Source organism: Lycorma delicatula, chromosome 6 (genome assembly GCF_047948215.1).
Source record: "Lycorma delicatula isolate Av1 chromosome 6, ASM4794821v1, whole genome shotgun sequence".
In the NCBI taxonomy this organism is placed as follows: Eukaryota; Metazoa; Arthropoda; class Insecta; order Hemiptera; family Fulgoridae; genus Lycorma; species Lycorma delicatula.
The window spans coordinates 37,114,635-37,136,216 of record NC_134460.1 but is presented as its reverse complement, the minus strand read 5'-3'; the positions used below and the strand labels follow the sequence as shown (position 1 = coordinate 37,136,216).

General features: G+C 28.8%; 1 protein-coding gene across 7 annotated transcripts in view; it reads left to right on the top strand.

Moving 5' to 3' along the window:
• The window catches only part of LOC142326990 (uncharacterized), a 201,380-nt gene that overhangs the window by 70,730 nt on the left and 109,068 nt on the right, over nucleotides 1–21,582 (top strand). For all 7 annotated transcript variants that reach the window (XM_075369725.1, XM_075369732.1, XM_075369730.1 and 4 more), the window contains exon 2: nucleotides 12,103–12,154. In XM_075369725.1, coding sequence (XP_075225840.1) covers nucleotides 12,103–12,154 — 52 coding nt within the window. The remainder of the gene's footprint in view (nucleotides 1–12,102; nucleotides 12,155–21,582) is intronic.

The window sequence follows — 21,582 nt, the reverse complement described above, 5'->3', positions numbered from 1 at the left end:
TATGTTCTTAGATCATTACTGTTGCAGTTTGGTTCCTGTCAATGTTAGAAATTGCTCTTCTATTTCTATACCTGAACCTAAACTCTTTAAAATTCTGAAAATTTTATTCCAGTCTACGTTATCAAATGCCCTTGATAACGTTATCAAATGGAATTTATTACTACTAAGTAGTTTATTTGTATATTATTGCTAACAAATCAAGATAAATCTAAGTATTTGTTTCTCTGTAAAGTTCAAATCAATAGGTCGTTGCTAAAGTTCAAATAAAGTCACACTCGATTAATAACACGTTCCGTTGCTTTGCTATTTACTAAAATGTTTTATGTACTCGTATTAGACCGGAGTTACGTATATCGTAATATATTAGTGTCAGCTGTGTATTTATGGAGAGTTATTTTGAACCGTGTTTATTGTATTTAAAAATTGATTAGTTACTGTATGCTCGATGTGCTTTGTTTAACCGATCGTTTTGTATAGTTTGTGTAAATTTCAAAATGTCGACCTAATATGTCACTAATTATCGATTTATTTCTCAAGGACCGTACAAAAAAAATCTAACTGGTGGAAAGAGGTGACCAGAAGAAAATATGTAACAAATTAAAACAAAAATGAGAATATTTATACTGATTTGACTTCAGGGAAAGTTGCCTCTGAGTTCCGGAATTGATTTCACTAAAAGTAATTTTTTCTCGGAATCGATTGTTTTTTTTTTTCGTTGGAGGTATGACTGTCTGACTTCGCTACCTTCCTTGCTGATCACTACTATACATTTCTTGAAATATATGTTCCGTTCTTGCTGATTTTTCAAAAATAAGTCCGTAATTAATTTAACCTTTTAAAAATAAATTTGTATTTAATTTGTACAAGGTTTAATTATTAACAGATATTAAAATCAACCCTATAATTAATTAAAATCAACCTACTCTTGTTTTTTATAATCTAAAATAGAAAGGAAAATTAAATGATTTTTTTTTTTAATCATATGTATAGAAAAAAACCATATGGTATAATTTAAATCTATTTTTATAGATAAACCGTTACTTTTAAATAAATAAAAAATTACTTCATAATATATTGTTCAAAAACTTATTTTCTCGTTCTTTTATTATAGTTTTGGTACGTTCATAAAAACAAAACGGTTTTCAAGAGAACCTATATGAAACACCAATTCCGCCTCTCCAAAGACTCTGAGGACACTCTCAGGAATAATAAACATTCCGTGTCGCCTTGTAAGGGAAGAGGAGCGAAATAGTTCCGTGTTTCCAACATCCGATTATAATGTATCATTTGCCAATCTCCCTGGTGGGGTGAATATTTTTAAAAAACTGAATATTTTACCCCGTAAGGTCAAAATCGACATTTGTAACCAGGATGCAGGAGTTCTCTAAACGGAATAGTTTAATTATTATTAACTTTTATTTATACGACACACCAGAAGCTGATTTGTTAATCAGTAACTCATGAAGATACGAAGGTACGAATAATATTAATCTAGTAATACGAGTAATAAAGGGACTTTTACTCTATCCTAATATTTCATGTAAGATTGTTGAATTAATTATCGTATAAATTTATATATAAATAAATGAAATACAACCTTACCAAACAATTCCTTAGATAGTTTTTATTATACTTTACGCTGGGAATAGTTTTATGCAATTTTAATTTCAAATTGAAGAAGTACATTGCCATTTTATTTTGATTATATTCTAAGATAAGGTTTTTATACATGGCACATTTGGTATATAATATTATTTATATGTAAATAATATTATATACCAACTGTGCCATGTTTAAAAAACTTAAATTTTACAAATATTTTATGTTAAAAAAATACTAATATTTCAGTCAACTTTATTAAACTAACTGTCAACTTTATTAAAGAATTTGAGAATCGTATCTCAATTTCAAATGAAATAAGTTTAAATGAAGTGTAGAAAAAAATGTGTATGTAATTTATAGGCGTACAAGGAAGTCATGTGATGTCCACATCAGATTTTTTTATAGTTAACAAAGTCTGAAATTTTTATATCAAAATTTCGTTTTTCAATTTTTTTTAAATGTGTACAATTTTTTCTCTTCTATTTAAAATTTTTGAGTTCTACTCTTGGGGAAAAAAATAGATAGTTTTGAGGTAGGAACATATGCTAATCAATTATCTGTATTTAATGGTTGAAAAGTTGTTTAATGGTTTCCACACTTTATTAAAACGTTGTATGTATATTTAAATTAAACATGTGAACGATTCATTACAATTTCTGCGTATGAAAAATAAGAGAGAACAGAAATAAAGAATGAAAGTTATATTGCCGAGTAATTTTTTTATAGAAAAGCTTAATATTATAAATGATAGGTCAGTTTTGAGAAGAATTTGTGTATGGAATTTTTGTGGTTGAAAATTTTCTAATAAAATTTTTTTAAAATCATGTTTGCAAAATAGTAGGATTATTTGTTTCGTACAAAAAAAAAATTTAATAGATGTAACTGCCAAGAACCATTAGTATTTGCAACCACAAACACACATCCAAAAATACCTACATACACACTTGTAATAAATAAAAAAAAATATTTATGATAGAGTTGATGCTTGTTACTGATAAGAGTCGCTTGAACGGGTTAAATTTGCGGTCTTTACTGGTCAGATAAGAATCCTTAGCTCAGTCATAGTGCGTGGGAGGACTCTTAAACCATCCTTTGCAAACTAATAACTTCTCCTTCGCTCCGAGAAAGAGAGCAAATTTATCGTACCTTGCGTTCTACTACCTTTTATCGAAGCATTTATATTCGGTAAGAGTTTCAAAAAAAAATAATATCGGATTTAAAATAAAATTAATATTTTTTTTTTCATCCATATAAATTAAAATTTAATTTCAAAGTTAATTTTTTTATAATCCTATTTTTTACCTGCAGTTTATTTAAACCTGCCAAACGAGATAAATTTATTTATTTATTCCATAATCTTCTTATTTACAGAAAAAAAATATATATTCTTCAAATTACAAATTTAAATTTCTATTCTTAAAATAAATTTAAATCTTTAAAATAATGTGAATAACAATTTATCTAGTAATTAATTACAAAACATTAATAAATTATGAAAATATAATTAACTTGTTCACCATGTCTTTTGGTTAATACAATCTGTCAACAATGGTTAAATGAAATAATTTTTACCCAAGATCTACATGTTAAAAGAAAACTAAGAGAAATTTTATTAATTTTAAAAATACAAAATTTTTGTTACTCAACTGCTGTATAACAGAATATTATGTGAATTACCATTGAGAACTCGTAAAAAGAAAAAACTACAAAGAATCTTATTTTTGAACTGATTTTTGATTGCAATAAAATACCATATTGGCATATTTGAAATTTCTCTCCTTTCTCAAAATTAAAATCACATTAATTTATTTTAATGGAAATTCCCTACTTTTATAATTTTTTTTGGAAACAGTACGTAAATCTAAGATATTTTTAACATTTTACCTTAAACGCAATGGTTTCGAAGCTACATCTCATTTCTAATTTCACCTATCGACAATATGAACCCTATAAGTTGGACCTAAGTCTACAGTGTTGTAATTTTATTTCGTTATTGTTTCAATGGAATTATATTTTAATAATGCTTGATTATTTTTTTTATAACTTTTAAAAGCTGTATACTTTATCTATCTTAATAGTTTTACAACACTTTATACAGGTGGCCTAAATTCTGTACTAATAAGATTATATATTACAAAAATCTGTTTAAAAATTGCAAATTCATTATTCTAATAAAAAAAGGGTAGACTTATTATTCCCCAGCGTTGAATGAAATCGTCCAAATATATTCTCCTGTCATACAAACATGCTATCCAGTCACAACTAATTAATACAAGAATAATAAAGAAAGGGTCTTTTGCTTTCAACTTCATATAGTTAAGTGGATATCATATTTACTTAATTGTACCTCTAAGAGACATTAAATTGCGTGAAAAATTTTGATTTGGACACCATATGACTTCCTTGTACGCCTAATAAATTACATGTACACATTTTTTTAAAATTAAAAATACCTAAAATTTTATTTCATTAATAACTTCTGATATTTTTTCTATTGTTATTATTGAATTAATATTTATCGAAATTTTTTTTTGTAATCAGAGGTTAATAATTATTGACAAATCAATATTTAAAGAAAAATCAATATAAAAATGCTGAATAGCACAGGCTAAACAAGCCTTCAGTCAGAAATATAATTTGTTTACATCAAAAATTAATTTAAACGTCAGGAAAACATATACTTTCAAAAATAATGTAATATTACATTATATGTAAGTGAAACTTGGACGATCGGAGTGAGAAGAAAAGATTAAAAGCTTTTAAAATGTGGTGCTATAGGAGCATGTTAAAAATTATATGGGTGAATAAAGTGACAATGAGGAAAAGTACATGAAGAGGTGTTGCAGCAAATTGATGAAGGTAGAAGCATTTGGAAAAATATAGTTAAAAGAAGAGACAGACTTATAGGCCACATATTAAGGCATCCTTGAATAGTCGCTTTGACATTGGAGGGACATGTAGATGGGAAAGATTGTGCAAGCAGTCATTCGGAATACGTGAAACAAATTTTTAGAGATGAGGATGTAGGGGGTATACCGAAATGAAACGACTGGCACTAGATAGGGAATCTTGGAGATCTATATCAAACTAGTCAAATGAATGAAGACAAAAAAAAAATCGATATATTTAAATTAAAAGGAAGGAGATGAAGTCTGATTCGAACCGATGTGCCATCCCCTTGTAAGATCCAAATATTTTATTAATTAAAATTTTATTTGGCAATAACTCTGGAACCAATGAAAATTAGTACCACTTCTGATATATCGTTGAAAAGCTCTTGAGAGCTATTTTTTTAAATATCAATTCATATTCTGTATTTTTTTACATTAATGTATTTCTTTCCCTTTCTGTCGATGATTATTTAATTCTCGAAATACGCTCTAATTTTAGAATTTTTTTTTTTAAATGGTTTATAAATACTTTCCATTTACAAGTTCATTTAAGTAACCGTTCAACGTTGAACGGTTAATTTAATTGATATTAATTTTGAACTTTTTGTTTTATTATAATTCAGTTACGGTCTATAATAAAAAAGATTAAAAAATAAAACCACAGAAAGAAAGAATAATTGAAAATCATGCTTCATTTAATATTTTTGTTATAAAACCTTTGTAACTTTTGTTTCTTTTGTAACTATGTTTCTTTCCTTTCCAATAAGTAAATTTATTATTGATTTATCGACATTTCATGAGAAATCGTGTAATAAATTGTTTTTTTTTTCTTCGAAACATTTCTTGCAATGACTTTATTTTCTTCTTTTTGTTTTTGTTTGTTTTCTTTAAGATGAAAAAAGTAAGGAATAAATTGAATTGTTTGAAAATGAAGTATTATAATAAATATTTATCATGAAAATTTGCAGTAAATAAAGTGCTGTGTAATTTGTAATACTATTTATACTGGTATTGAAAAATTATTGTACGTTAAAAAAATTTTGTATTTATTTTATTATTGCAACGAAACAAGATCTGTATTAAAATACTCTGACTTGTACGAGTCTAAAATTCATCTAGAATACAAATAAATATATTATATATATTCTTAATATTTATATTATATTATTTTATAATATTACAGTAATAAATATTACAGAAAGAAGTAGTAATATGAACACTCATCAAAAACATTTCTGCTATAAAAAAAGAGGACGCCAGACTTAGTATCTTTTACGAAATTACACTGCAACAAAAACTATTGATAGTGTAACAAGACCGGTATAGCGAGCCTAAGTAACGGATTCCTACCAATTAATATGGAACTATAATTAATATAATAATTTGAAGAAACCAGAAAGAGACAAAAAGGAGAACCCTTTTTTTAAGTAAAGGTCCATTAATCGTCCTTTGTTATACTGCCCGCTGACACACAATGATCACCTGTTGTACGGTGAGAAGAGACCAGGTTTGGAATTCATAGGAACAAAAAAACTCGGTCGACTGTTTTCACGCTTCGACTTGGGTCCGGTCCGACAGGTAAAGAAGCTAGCTGTATAAATAGCTCTGGAAGACCAGCTAAAAATCAGTTAGGTGGAGTTCTGCGAACCAGTCTGCGAGGCGTTACGACGTCAGTCCCGTAAGGGCAATCGTGTGGATTCAGCGGAGTCTGCGAACCAGTCCAGCGAGACGTACGAAGAGTCCAGCGAGGAGAGTCACAGGGTGAGTCTGTGAGACGTCGGTTCAGCAAGGAGAGTCCTGAATCCAGTTCGATTCGAGTAAGGTGACGCCACGAGTAAATCCAACTATACAAGAAATACTATCGGTGATTTACAGTAAAACTATAAGTGTATAAGTGAAAGGAGTAATTAAATAGACTGCATTTATAAACTGTTAGGAAAGACAACAAAAGGGATTTGCAAGTGAATTTTATAAGATTGTTAATATAAGACGAGTGGTTAAGCAGTGTAAGACTAGCGGTTTCTTTTGTTAATGGGTCTAGTTTTATATTTATCTACCTGGAATAAATTCTGAACGATTATCTTGTGTGTATGTAATCTGTATTTACTATTTACTATTACTATTTGATGTGTAATACTTTGAGTGTTATCCTTTGATTGATTTCGTTATCTATTTTGGTCTGTTTATATGTCTTACTTACTGTATTCATGATATATTATGTCAGGTACTTTGTTGTTTATGTTATTGACATGTAACATTATTGTCGTTTACTACTATTATCCTGGCTACTACTGTAGTTGTAATTACTGTATTATTATTTGTGTTAATTAACTGTATTATTATTATTATCATTATTGCAATTGTCATCATTGTTATTATTATAAATTTGCCTGGTTGTAATTTAGAAGATTTTAAGCCAATAAACTATAATTACACAAACATTCTAAATTATCAACAACCTCTCAATATCCTGATCGAGTCGCGGAACAAGCGACAATATCATTGCAGTACGCCAATACTTTACTTCGAACCAGAATGTCCCATTAAAACTTTAGGACCGATATACCGAATTTATTATTGTACCCCCCATCGCCAAATAAGCTCCCCATCTCGATTTTCCGGAGAGAAAATCTAAAAAAAAATCCAGTATATACCGGTATTTTAAAGTGCAACAGATATGATAAAAAAATAAGTAAATACTTCTAAGACACTTCTAAGAAAACGTTTACTTTACATAAATCATCCTGACTAAAGGCTATGTTTCAATTATGCCCTGCATCGTTCATTTTTCTCACGAATTTCAAGAAAAAACGTCCGAGTGGTACTCCAATAAATACGGTAATCAGAAAAGAAAAACCAATAAAAATTAAAACAATGAACAAGACATTTCCATTCCGTATCTCAGATTGCAGTTATCATTTAACACCCTCGCAGGTTACTACGGTAACAATAAAATCTGAATAGGAAAAATAAACCAATGAATAAAACTTGTCCTTCTCCGTATCTAAGACTACGGTTATGATTTAACGCCATCGCCGGTTACCACGGTAACAATATAATGTATTCAGAAAAGCCGATAAAAATTAGACCAATGAATAAAACTTGTCCACTTTCGTATCTCAGATTACAGTTATCATTTAACGCCCTCCCCGATTACTACGGTAAAAATATTACCTGAATAGGAAGGCCGATAAAAAATAAAACAATCAAAAAGATATTTCGTCTTCCGTACCTCAGTTTACAGTTATCATTTAACGCCCTAGCCGGTTACTACGGTAAAAATATTAAACTAAACAGATAAAAATCCACATAACCGTCCACGTATACAAACAGTACAATGAGTATGGCGAATAGACAAGTCGTCGATGTGTAACTGATACTGTTACTGTAGTGTCAATAGAACCGTATGCAGCCTATACAGAATGAATCAGTTTTATTAAAATACTGTAACTTCGTTCCTATCGATAATATGAACAGGATGTTATTAATTAAATATGTATTCTGTACAAGCGGTATCTGGAACTGATAAAAGAGAGTCTAATGTAACTATATTTATGCGATTGAATTTAGATACTTTTAAGAAAACGTATACTTTACATAAATTATCCTTGCTAAAGGCAAGGATAATTAAAGTAAGCCCCTCATTCTTATTTTTTCTTTTCAATTCCAAGAAAAAAAAGTCCGGATGTACTCGGATAAATAAGGTAATCAGGATAGAAAAGCCAATAAAAATTAAACCAATAAACAAGATACTCCCTCTTCAGTATCTCAGATTACAGTTTTCATTTAACGACTTCGCCGGTTACTCCCATGAAACATTCGGTCATAACTTCTAAAAAATAGTCTTTGAATTAAGTATTAGATCAAGTATTGAATTATTAAATCGCGTAATTTCTCTGTAATAGTATTAATTTAGTATATTACGTACAAGAAATTAGTATTTAAACTCTGAGAAAAGTCGGAAGTTAAGAAAGAGCTAAAATAAAAATTATTAAACATGAAAAATATAATTTCCAGTAATTAATGTGTTTCTGATTATGAAACAACATAATGAAATAGCGACAAGTTCGGGTGGTGTAAGTTCTAAGTATATTTTTTTTATTTGTACTATAAATGATTTAACTGATACAAATTTTGATGAATTTCTATAATCTCGAAAGATATTATCTTGATCTCATATAACTTTGTATATGGTGTTATTAGAAAATCTTTATATTATTATTATTATGCTTTTACGGCCAACATGGGACCACTTAAGTCAATTTTAGTTGGATCTTTTCTGAGAAAAGCGTGATATTTTACTCTTCCGAGTTGCCCAGTATTTCTTCATCCCTTCAGATCTTGCTTTCTTTTCTTCATCCGTAAACACCCTCTTCGTTGTATTTTGTCGTTTGTCTGTCTTTTGTTTAAATCTAATGCTTTTGTCTTTTAGCTTTGTAATTTTTCTAGTTTTATTCTGTAGGTCAGTCAGGGAAATTCCCAATTCTTTCATCTCTTCTCTAATTTCTTTGATCCATCCTACTTCTAGCTTTTGGAACCAGAGCTTTTCAATGATATTTCTTAACAGTCTTGATTCCGGTGTCCTTATGAGATGACCAAAGAAAGAGATTCTTTTTTTCAGCATAGTATCAGTAACAGGCTCTATTTCTCGATACACCACCTCATTTGGCACAATCCACCATCGGCTTTCTTTTTGGTGTTTTTTATTGATAAACGTTCTGAGAATTCTCCTCTCTATTTTCAGAGTTTTATCAATTCGGTTTTTCTGAGTGATTTTGAAAAGGGTCTCGCTTCCGTAGGTGACTTCTGGCTGAACTACAGTTTTATAATATTTAAGTTTTGTTTTAGCAGAAAGGCATTTTTTGTTATATGTTGACCAAGTTAATTTTTGGGATTTAATCATTTTATTTGTCCTGTTTTGCCATGTCACTTTTTCATTTAAATTATAAGTTATTATTTCCCCTAGATATTTAAATTGTTTTACTATTTCAATTTTCTGATTGTTTACCGTAATGTGCTTTATTACCAGAGAATCTATGGCCATTAGTTCATTTTTTTCGAAGGGATATGAAGACCTATCTTTTGTGCTAGGTTTTGAAGGCTCATGATTTGTGTTTTGGCTTCTTGAATATTATTTGCTAAAAGAGCGAGGTCATCTGCAAATCCTAGGCAATTTAGTGTGATGGAGTTTTTCTTAGTACCCATTTTTATATTTTAAATCTTTATATTATTTATAATTTTAAACGTTTTAGACGGCAATTGTAAGTGACGTAACAGTTATATTAAAGGTAATTGATAATATTACAGCGGAATTCTTCACCACATCGTATCAAATTTTTCAAAGGTGGGACGCCAGCTATTTCGAGTACGAGAGCATTGCAATCAAATTTTTCAGATTGCCCTACACCAACAACATTTCCCATTAGTCGTTCAGTGCTAAATATATCAATCCTAAACATTTATTGAGACATTCTGGTTCGGAGTAAAGTACTGGATTACTGCGATCATATCATTAGTTTTTGTCGTAGTGCAATTTCGTAAAAGATATTAAGTCTGGCGTTCTCCTTTTTTACATTGGAAACGTTTTTGAGGAGTGATATCAATGCTTTTTGTTCAACAGTGTTAATCGAATTGTATGATCGATGATTTGACGAATTAAGTAAACTAACTGAAATTGTTGTTATTAAAATAATTATTATTATCTTTTTTGCTAAGATCACTATAATTTCTACGTTGAGTACTGTTTACCTTTCTTAGCTTCATTCTTTTATTGATCTTTTGACAATGGAGTGGTTCCGAAACACGTCGACATATGATAAAAGAACGAAGCTAAGAAAGGTAAATAGTATTTAACATAAAATTACTGATTTCAAATTTTATATCCATGAATTTATTCAATTTTTAAATGGAAAGGTATTTTTAATCGAAGGTATTCTTTTTTGTCAATTTCGATTAATTCCAGGTTTTAATCATCTTCCTTTGCTACAAAGAGATAAGTATCAATTGCATTTCTTGATCGCTTATCCTACTTAACTTTTTCATCGTTTATACGGACCCATTTCTTATTTTGTTTTATAATGCATGTGTTATGTACTTTCTCAAAGGATCTATTAGAATGGAAAACGATGCTCGCTACAGTACATAATTGAGCTTCCATTTTAAATACTGTTGCCCTTGTTTAGACGATCGGAGAGATTCAGTATGAGCTGCGTGTTAATACTCTTTGTTGTGTTCCAACAGAACTCTCCAGGCCAGGTGTTGATCAAACGGATGTACGGTTAGCAATAAACAGCTGCTAGAAGGTCACAAATTCTAGCTTGTATAAAAGAATCAAGTAAAAGTTGTCGAATTAAGAGAGAACTTATCGTCATAATGAACGGTAATGTCTAAATCACTGTAAGTTACATAAAACATGAAAAATCATATTATCGTTTTGTTTCACAACATTTTTTTTCCACGATAAAAAAACTTACAAATTTATAATACGGCTTTCTTAAAATTATAATAAGAATTGTATTTTTATATACATAATATAAATCTGTATAATATACTTTTTAAACACTTCTATTTAGAATCTTACTTGATATCTTTGATAATCAAATTTATTTTTTATTTATAAACAAGTTGTCAACTGTTACCAGTATGTTTTCTTCAAATTGTCATTTATCTATTGCCACTCGCACGATTCCGTTTGATCTTTATTTCTTATTCTTATCTTAATGAAAATCTATCAGTTTTCTAACTAAACTAGAAACATACATATAAAGAAAGAGATTTACCCCTTAGCATCTTAACATCTCTGACACTTTTATTTACACCAAAGCTCACCTCTCCTTTCTTTTTTTCCTGTTTAACTTCCGAAAATTATCGTTCAGGTATTACTTCAGAGGATGAATGAGGTTGATACGTAAATGAAGTGTAGTCTTGTACAGTCTCAGTTCGACCACTCCTGAGATGTGTGGTTAATTGAAACCCAACCACCAAAGAACACCGGTATCCACGATTAAGTATTCAAATCCGTATAAAAGTAACTATCTTTAGTAGGATTTGAACGCTGGAACTTTCGATTTCCAAATCAGCTGATTTGGGAAGACGCGTTCACTCCTAGACAGACCCGGTGGGTTATCAAAGCTCACCTGCTAACCTGCTAATCCTCACACATATATATTTTTTTATTCTATTGAACTATTGTATACGTGGTCAAAAATTTCCTCACAAATACATATTTCCATTACATACTACAGAAACAATTATGTTGTAAGTTCATGTTTGCATCTTAATATGTACTATTTTCCTTATACATTGACTTCTTCGATTGATAGTCGAAATGATATTTTAGAAATAATTACTTAAAGAAGCAAAAATTATTTAAAAGAATAAACAATATTATTTTATAAAATTTCGATCGTAGGTTTAATAATTTTTCAGGACACTTAGTCCGTTTTTTCTGTTATTTTAATAGATAAAATTTGAAAAATGGAGAATGAACATTTTACATACATAAAGATTTACTAATACTTTAAAAATTACCGCGTTAAAAACTGATTAACTAAAATTATTAAAAATCTGTCTTACAACATTAACTATAAATATTACGTTTCTTTTACAGGTTCACTGAGGATCTTAACTGTTATAGAAAGAGAAACCGATTATCTCAGAAGGTACATTTTTTTATTTTGTCAGTATTCAATAATTATAAGTAACCGTATCACTGTCTAGGTTAAACGGTAATCTACTTTATAAATTTTTCCTTTTGTAAAAACAATGGGAAATTTTCTTAAATTTGATAGCTTATATGGAATTTGCCATGAGAAAGTCATTCTTATGTTACTGAAATATTTAATTTATTGTTTTAATCTTGATAGTTTCCTACCTATATAGAAAATCCATAATAATTATTGAATTATTTAAATTTTATATTTGAATTGATTTCATTCTGTAATGATTTTATGAAAGATTAATTATTTTAAAAGTTTAGAAAATTCATTTGTAGAGTTAAGAAGTTTGTTCTTATTAATTGAATAATTTCATCAAAGTAAAAAAATAAAGTTATTAATTAATGCAAATTAAATTTCCAACAAATTTTATAATTACTTACTTGTTTTTTAAATAATATTTAAGCCAAGTTTTAGTTTTTATAGGAAATAACATTAAAGTTTTGTATAAAAAGTAAAAAAAAAAATAAAACTGAACTTTTTTACCGATTAATTTATTATTTTATATTTTATTATTCGTTAATTAATCAATAAATTCGTTTCCTTCCTCTAGTATATTTTTATTTGTTTTTTTCTCTTTTTTTTAAATTTAACTTGTTTTTTCTACTTTGTAGTAAAAGTATCATAGTAGGTCAACATTTTGCGTAACAAATTATTTGACTACTCAGGAATCAAAAATAAAATAATAAAACATTACAGTATAATTCTTATAACGTGTTTCTCAATTCCAGTCTTTTATTTTTTTACCCTAGATTTATAAAAACTATTAAAAAACAGTTCTGAGAGATTCTTTTCAATTTTTCAGGTCATATTATTGTAAGGTTTATTACCTTTTAATTTGGTTCCCAAAGACTATAGTCTGGCTTAATTTTACTGAAGGCCCAGAAATTAAAGTGAAATTTTTTACTAACGAAGCGTTTCAGAATATTTATATGAAATTTCTTCTTTATTTTCACGAGTAGAACATCTTAAGTCTGTTACATTCTTCGTGAATCAATCTATATATCTAGGATTTTTTTTGTTCATAAAAAAATTGTAAAACCTATTTTTAGTAAAGGAAAATTCTATATTTATAATTTTCTCTTAACGTTGAAAAATGTGAAATTAGTTCTTTCGTAAACTCAGTATTTTTTTTTTTTTTTTTTTTTTTTAATAAAATGATATTTAATTAAAATTAATATCTTAAAAAAGATAAATGGAACAAGAAAATTTAAAATGAATTCTATTGAATAGAAACTAATATCAAGTGTAAAAGGTTTTCAGATGTTGATGAGAATGAATTTTCAAAAGAATAAATAGAATATAATATCCGGTTATAAATTAATATTTTAGATTACAACCTTACTTCTTTACGTATTATTTATTATTCGATAAATACTAAAAGTGGAAGAAATTGTAACTTACGATCAATAAAGAACTGACACTAATATTATGAACAACAATCGAGTGAACTACTACAGTTCATTACTTATAAAAAAATATGTATGCTAAACGATTATTGAAGGAAATTGAAAAACAAAAACACTTGGACAAACAAAACAAGAAAATTTGTTGATAAAAAAATTATTATTTTTTTTTTTTTTTTTACTTAAACTTTAATGGTTAGATTGTTAAACAATCATTGTCTTGGTAATGAAGTAATTTAATAAATCAAAGAAGAAATAATAACACTAATCTACAAATTAGAAAAACAAATTCAGAACAGAAACATCAGTTGAATTTTAATTTCTTTTGTGTGGTGAATCTGAAAATAAAGTCAGTTTTTCTTTATTACCTTTCAGTTTTTTGTTACACACCCTTCAGAATTGCTTAATAATATTAAATTTGAAACACCAAGTTTATAGTATAATAAATTTTCTAATTTATTATACTATAAACATCACTCACAGCACCCAAATTTGTTGGGAAAAGGTCAAGATGGGAATGCAAAAAATGAATTTTTAATGACGTTCGGCAGCCTAAATATTTATAATTCAAAAAAAAGATTTTGTACTAAAAAGTCACTATTTTCTGGTTTTTTTTTTATTTCCAAGAAAACCATGAACTTAAATGAACTTAAATGACTTCGATATCGCTAGCTCTACGTTATTCAACTATTTGTCAAAATGTTCATCATTGAGTAATTTTCTAATATCAGGTCCAACGAACATTTCTTCTTTTAATTTAACATCGCTTAACTTAGTAAACATTTCTTTAGTAAAATCCGTCTCCTTCTTTATACAGTGCTTAGACAAAATTCTTCATCAACTCTAATTGTATATGTAAAGGTGGCAAAACACCATGGTGAGGGTTGGCTAAAGGAACATATTTAATATTCTTTTGTCCAGGAGTGAAAGTATCTCTTTTTTGCCACTCCTTAATAATATATGTTCATTTGTAGCACAACTGTCCCATAAACATAAGAAATAGCAGTATTTTGTGAAGCCACCTTCCAGATCGACAAGAAGACCGAAACTTTGAGGTCCATCAGTGAGTGTCGTAATTGATTGCTTTAAAAGATGATGACATACTTTCATATGTCACTTTCATTTCAACGGTATGCAGTATAGGTAGAGAAGAATTCTTGTTTGATTTATGCAGTAGAATTGCTTTTAAATTTGTTTTTCACGAATCAGTGAACGACCGGCAATCGTCAGCATTATAAGCAATACTCAGAGTAGACATCAAATCTTCTACATCGCAACAGGAACACAACAGATCTTTCGTAGTGAAATATTTCATGAGGTCTTTATTTCTGTTTGTAAAATATGAAATTTTATTATCCTTATTCAATAAATTTCTCTCCTTTAAGCGTGAACCTAAAAGTTTTGCATGCTGTTTTGATAAATATAACTCAAGAAACAAATCGTTAAGTTCCGCTTGTGGAATGAGGTGTGGTTCACTATTTAATTTTTCTGATATGAAATAATCGTCTTTTTAATCTTTTGCCGCCGCAGTATTTTTAAAACAGTCTTCACAATCTGAAATCTCCTGCCAGTAAGCTGAGGCTGTAGGAATAGGTAAATTGTCTTCATGAGGAGTCGCTCTCATAGCCGAAGGAACATTTGGTTAGACAAATATTTTTTTTTTCATTTTGAAGAAAACCCAGTGGCATGTGTTATATAGAAATAGCAGTTGTCATAATTGTATAATTATATTATAATATATAAGTTTATAAACAAAATATATAATTATATTTACATCAAATACACCACAATACACCAGTGATCTTTAAACAAAAATAACTGAAAAATGTGACGTGATAAAGCAGTTTTGATTACATTTTCTGTTTCAGCATACAAAGTATTTCAAAACGCTAACTAACGTAACTGTTCCGAAAATGTTGATGACAAGTGTAATTATTAACAAAGAAACAATACCTAAAAAATAATAATCCTTCTTTGATTTACTTTTTTTTATGAATCTGTTTACATTTTACTTCCTTTTACGAAGTAAAGGAAGTATTGTGATCGCGAAAAATTCCGGTTTTCAGATTTCAACGTAAATATCCATTTTTACTATCCCTGACTTGGCGTGACGTCTGTACGTATCGCATAACTCAAAAACAATTAGCCGTAGGATGTTGAAATTTTGGATTTAGCACTGTTGTAACATCTAGTTGTGCACCTTCTCTTTTGATTGAAATCGACTGAACCAAAAGTATCCAAAAAGCCCAAAATCCAAAAATTTAGATTTTGAACTTTTTCGTAACTATAGCAATAAGCCCTCATTGAGAGCTTTTCAACGGTATATCATAAGTGGTACTTATTATCATTGGTTCCAGAGTTATAGTCAAATAAAATTTTAATTAATGAAATATTTTTAATATATATTTGGTACATCCGATTCTGGTTCGATCGGTTCGAATCAGACTTGATCTTCGGTTTTTTTAACTTCTTTATTTTAATTTAAATATATTATTTATGAATAATTATTAACCTCTGATTGTAAAAAAAATTACGTAAATAATAATTCAATTATAACAATAAATAAAAAAATAAAAAATATCAGAAGTTATTAATGATACAAAATTTTATGTACTTTTCATTTCAAAAAAATGTGTATATGATATTTAATAGGTGTACAAGGTAGTCATGTAGTGTCCACATCAGATCTTTTTATATTATTGCTGTAATGTCTATTGATAAAAATAGTTTAATAACAAAATAGTCATCTAATTTTTTTATATTAAGTAAAATTTGTTATAAGAGTAAATGTTTTTTAGCGTTTTCTTGTTTTCCAATTTATTTCCTCCAGTTGATAAAGTCAGAGATGATTATCATCGCCTCTCTTATTTAATTATTTTCTTTAAAAAAAAACCGAAATGAAATTTATTTTAATCAGTAAAGATTTAAATGAATTTACTCCTGTTCATATTTTAAAATTATCTTAAAATCAAAAATTTCTAAAAAGAAATATTTAAGACTACTGAAACAAAAAATAATATATTTTTAATTTCAAATTTTACACTCTATTGCTCTTATAAGGGTTAAAAAAACTCATTCTGGTGTTCTTCCGATCAAAATAAAATAATTTAAACTCTAACAAAAGATTTTTACTATATCGATACTTATGTTGCCCGTTCTGATTCTACGTGCTCTGTAAAACTTCACTGAAGATGACTTGGAAAGAATTAAAAGTTATCGACAATAAGCTTCGTCAGATTAATCCCGCTAAATGTGCTTGCCATAAATCATCAAATAAGTTATACAAGATTTTCTCTCTTGACGACCGAAAATTTTGAGAAATATATTATTATTTATGGTAATTATTTTTATCTACCGGGAGAACTTTTTTTTTAATGATTAAAAACCATATTACTGTGGTAAAATAAAATAATAATGTAAAACTATATTATAAATCATCTGATTTTGAATGAATTCAAAAATTAATAATGGAATAACTCTTTACTATGTTGATGACGTGGTTTCTTTTTAGCCGTAAATCAAGCTTCAATGTTCAGCCAGATAATTTAGACAGAATTTTTAATAATATCACCAAATAATAGATAATTATTAATTGCCGATCTCCGCAACGAAACAGACTTTTTTCTTTTATCAACGAATATGACTTTTTTCTTTTATCAGAAGGTTCTGAATTCAAATCCCAGTAGAGGTTTTCCCTCCGTTACAAAATTAATAATGCCTTATTACAGAAAAAAATATATAGAGTAGCTGTAATCAATAAGAAAGAATGTTTTTTTGTTTTCCTACATGGTGGTTCACTTGGCTAAAGATAGAAAAAGAAAATAAGATTAAATATACTCTTTTAATTTTTATGATGAATAATACTTAAAAAATAATAAATAAAATAAAATATTTTTTAGATACAGAGTATATTAAAATATATATAACAGAGAATGTAAAATTAAAACTAGAAAATAATATTTTCATTGTGTTATTTATTTTTATTAACATCTCTAAAACTACTAGTTTCATTCATTAATGATATATAAATTGTTCAAAGTTTATATTTTCTCATTTTTAGGGATGTATATACTACTTGTTTGTAATGATACTCCTATTATTAATTAATGAACTTCATCAGTTCTCACTGAGAACGATAAAGGTAAGTTTATGTAAAAATGATTACAAATGACAAGCGTTTCAAGTTGCATAAACTTTTGTAGTAATATACAAAGTCCTTAGAACTTTATTCTCCATATTTCTCTCTGTTACTTCCATCTTTAGAAACCAATTTAAATATATCTCAAGTAAGCTATTACGTCAAAAAATAACATAAAATTATGTTTCTTCCAGCAACAAACAGTTACATTTAAAAATCTTTTGTACTAATGCAAAAGTGATAGAATAGAACAAATTAGAAAAGGTTTGACAGTTTTTATTCAGTAAGTCGGATAAGAAACGAAAAAAATTTATTTAAGATATACAAAATTCCGTTGCCGCAACAATCAGCGCAAACTGTTTCATTATAAACCATTTAAATTTTTTTTTCTCAAAAAAATTATAGAAAATATTAACTGTAATAAATCTAAACCGACTGATAAAGTTTTATAAATTATATCACTAATAAATGTGACGTAATGTGAAGTAGTACTAAATGTTAAATAAATGTATATTTTATTCTAATCAATATGTAATAATTATACAATGCGTTCAGAAATTCTCTGTGCAGTATACGTTATAATTATGTGGTGCATTTTGTTCTTTCGGCGGTAGGTTGGTTACCCTGTAGATTCGCCGGGCGTTGCTCAGTAATAAACCAAGACGTCAGTTGTTGAGTTGTGATTGAACTTGCTTCGTTTCGTTTATCGGAATCAAGAGTTTGAAACGTAACGGTTTTTTTGGTAGAGAAGCGCATTTTTCTCGTTGAACACGTCTTTCGTGAAGGAAACAAATAAGATTTAATGAAGCACAAGTTTTCTGAAAAGTTTTCAAATACTCCTTTCTTCACTGCATTGCAGTTCAAACTCTTATCGAAAAATTTAGGGTAACAGGCTCTATGGGACAATGATTGAAGTAGAAGACCACTTAAACTAAAGTTCACTTAAACAAAAGTCGCTTGATATTTCGGATGCTATGGCCGAAATTCCATCAAAATCAATGTGTAAATTAGCACAGCATCAAGAAATCGAACTTGCTACCGCACATAAAACTGTAAGAAAAGAACTAAAACTTTTTCCCTACAAATTAATGTGCGTTCAAGAACTGAAACCTATAGACCATTTCAAAAGACTAAATTATCTTCAATAGTTTATACATTTTATTGAACAAATTTCCGTAGGTATCCTCGACATTACTTTTATTACAGATGAAGCGTCGTTTCATCTGGGAAGGTATAGCGGTAATCTACAAAATACATGACTGGGTAATTCACGGGTGTTGGTTGTCCTCCAACACCTATGAATTTTACGAAGCGAAAATTGGAGTCTGAGTCGCTGTGAGTAAAACGCGCATTGTGAGTTCAATCGTTTTTGAAAATACAGTTAATACTGATCGTTATTATGCGATTTTAACAAACTTCATTATTCAGTTAACAAAATAGGAAATCAATTACGATTGGTTCCAACAAGATGGCACCACAGAGCACACAGCCAACAGGTCAATAATGTTTTTACGAAGTGTCTTTGGTGAAAGAATTATTTCGAGGGGGTTTACAGCCTATACCATCGCCCGATCTGACTCCCCCAGATTACTTTCTATGCGGGGCTGCGAAACATTGTATCGCAACAGATCACCCACGATTGACGAACTAAAAACGACAATAACGGCATACGTATGAGAAATTCCAGGACATCAGCTGGTTAAAGTGTTTGAAAACAAATTGAAACGTGTGCAGTATCGCATTGATGTTGGAGGAGGTCATTTTCGACAAATTTGATAAACTATTCCAGTTATTGTAATATTCGTATCTATAAAGTAATTAATTATAAATACAAGGTAATAATTAACAAATTTTTTCATTCCACTTCCATAATTCCAGTGGACAGGAACTTTCCAAAATGTCTATATAAATCACGTCATTATAAAATAAAAAAATACATATGATAAAGGTTCATATTCTGAACAGAAGAATTGAGAGGAGAGTGGAAGAAGTGTTAGGAGAAGACCAATTTGGTTTCAGAAAAAGTATAGGGACAAGGGAAGCAATTTTAGGCCTCAGATTAGTATTAGAAGGAATGCCTAGAAAAGGCATTCGTTTTCTAGGTCTATAAATGCCAAGTATGTTGGTTTGTTTTTCTTTAATCTTCCTTCTACTATTAATCTGAGGCCTAAAATTGCTTCCCTTGTCCCTATACTTTTCCTGAAACCAAATTGGTCTTCTTCTAACACTTCTTCCACTCTCCTCTCATTTCTTCCGTATAGAATTCTAGTTAAGATCTTTGATGCATAACCAGTTAAACTAATTGTTCTGTGTTCTTGTAGATAACGTAGACTGGAATAAAATGTTCAGCATTTTAAAAAAATTAGGGTTCAAATACAGAGATAGAAGAACGATTGCTAACATTTACAGAAATCAAACAGCAACAGTAATAATTGAAGAACATAAGAAATAAGTCGTAATAAGAAAGGAAGTCCGACAAGGATGTTCCCTATCCCCGTTACTTTTTAATCTTTACATAGAACTAGCAATTAATGATGTTAAAGAACAATTTAGATCCGGAGTAACAGTGTAAGGTGAAAAGATAAAAGATGCTACGATTTGCTGATATAGTAATTCTAACCGAGAGTAAAAAGGATTTAGAAGAAACAATGAACGGTATGGATGAAGTCCTACGCAAGAAATACCGCATGAGCATAAACAAGAACAAAACGAAAGCAATGAAATGTAGTAGAAATAATGAAGATCGACCACTGAATGTGAAAATAGGAAGAGAAAAGATTAGGGAGGCAGAAGAATTTTGTTATTTGGGAAGTAGAATTACTTACTTCGTTGCACGAAGCAGGAGCGATATAAAATGCCGAATAGCACAGGCGAAACGAGCTTTCAGTCGGAAATATAATTTTTTTTACATCAAAAATTAATTTAAATGTCAGGAAAAGATTTTTGAAAGTATATATTTGGAGTGTCGCTTTATATGGAAGTGAAACTTGAACGATCGGAGTACCTGAGAAGAAAAGATTAGAAGCTTTTGAAATGCGGTGCTATAGGAGAATGTTAAAAAACAGATAGGGTGGATAAAGTGACAAATGAAGAGGTATTGCAGAAAATTGATGAAGAAAGACGCTTTTGGAAAAATATAGTTAAAAGAAGAGACAGACTTATAAGCCACATATTAAGGCATCCTGGAATAGTCGCTTTAATATTAGAGGGTCAGGTAGAAGAAAAACATTGTGTAGGCAGGCAACGTTTGGAATATGTAAAACAAATTGTTAGGGATGTAGGATGTAGGGGGTATACCGAAATGAAACGACTAACACTAGATAGGGAATCTTGGAGAGCTGCATCAAACCAGTCAAATGACTGAAGACAAAAAAAAAGGTTTATATTAATTATTTAAATTATAACAAACTCATGAAATAATGTTAAGGTGAATAAATGAAGATATTAAATACATAAAAATAACAATAAAATAAATCACAATTCAAAAGTCAATAATTAAAATTTTTTGAGCAATATTTATATACGTTGAACGGGTTGCAGAAAATTCAAGATTTTTATATTTCTCAAAACTTCATCAGCATGAATATGAGCTAGGTTCTCCTTTATTCTAGATTTAATTTCTGTTTATTGTCCCCAAGCATTTTAAATGGCAATTTACTTTTATAAATCAATTAGTGTTATCTTTTACTAATATGATGTATCATGCGATAACGCTAACCAGCCAATTGGCGTTCCAAATCCAGTGACTGACAATGTATCTACATCTGAAATTCTTTAATGTATTATTTATTCAATTATTAAATCTTCAAGAAAGAATTATTTTGGTACGG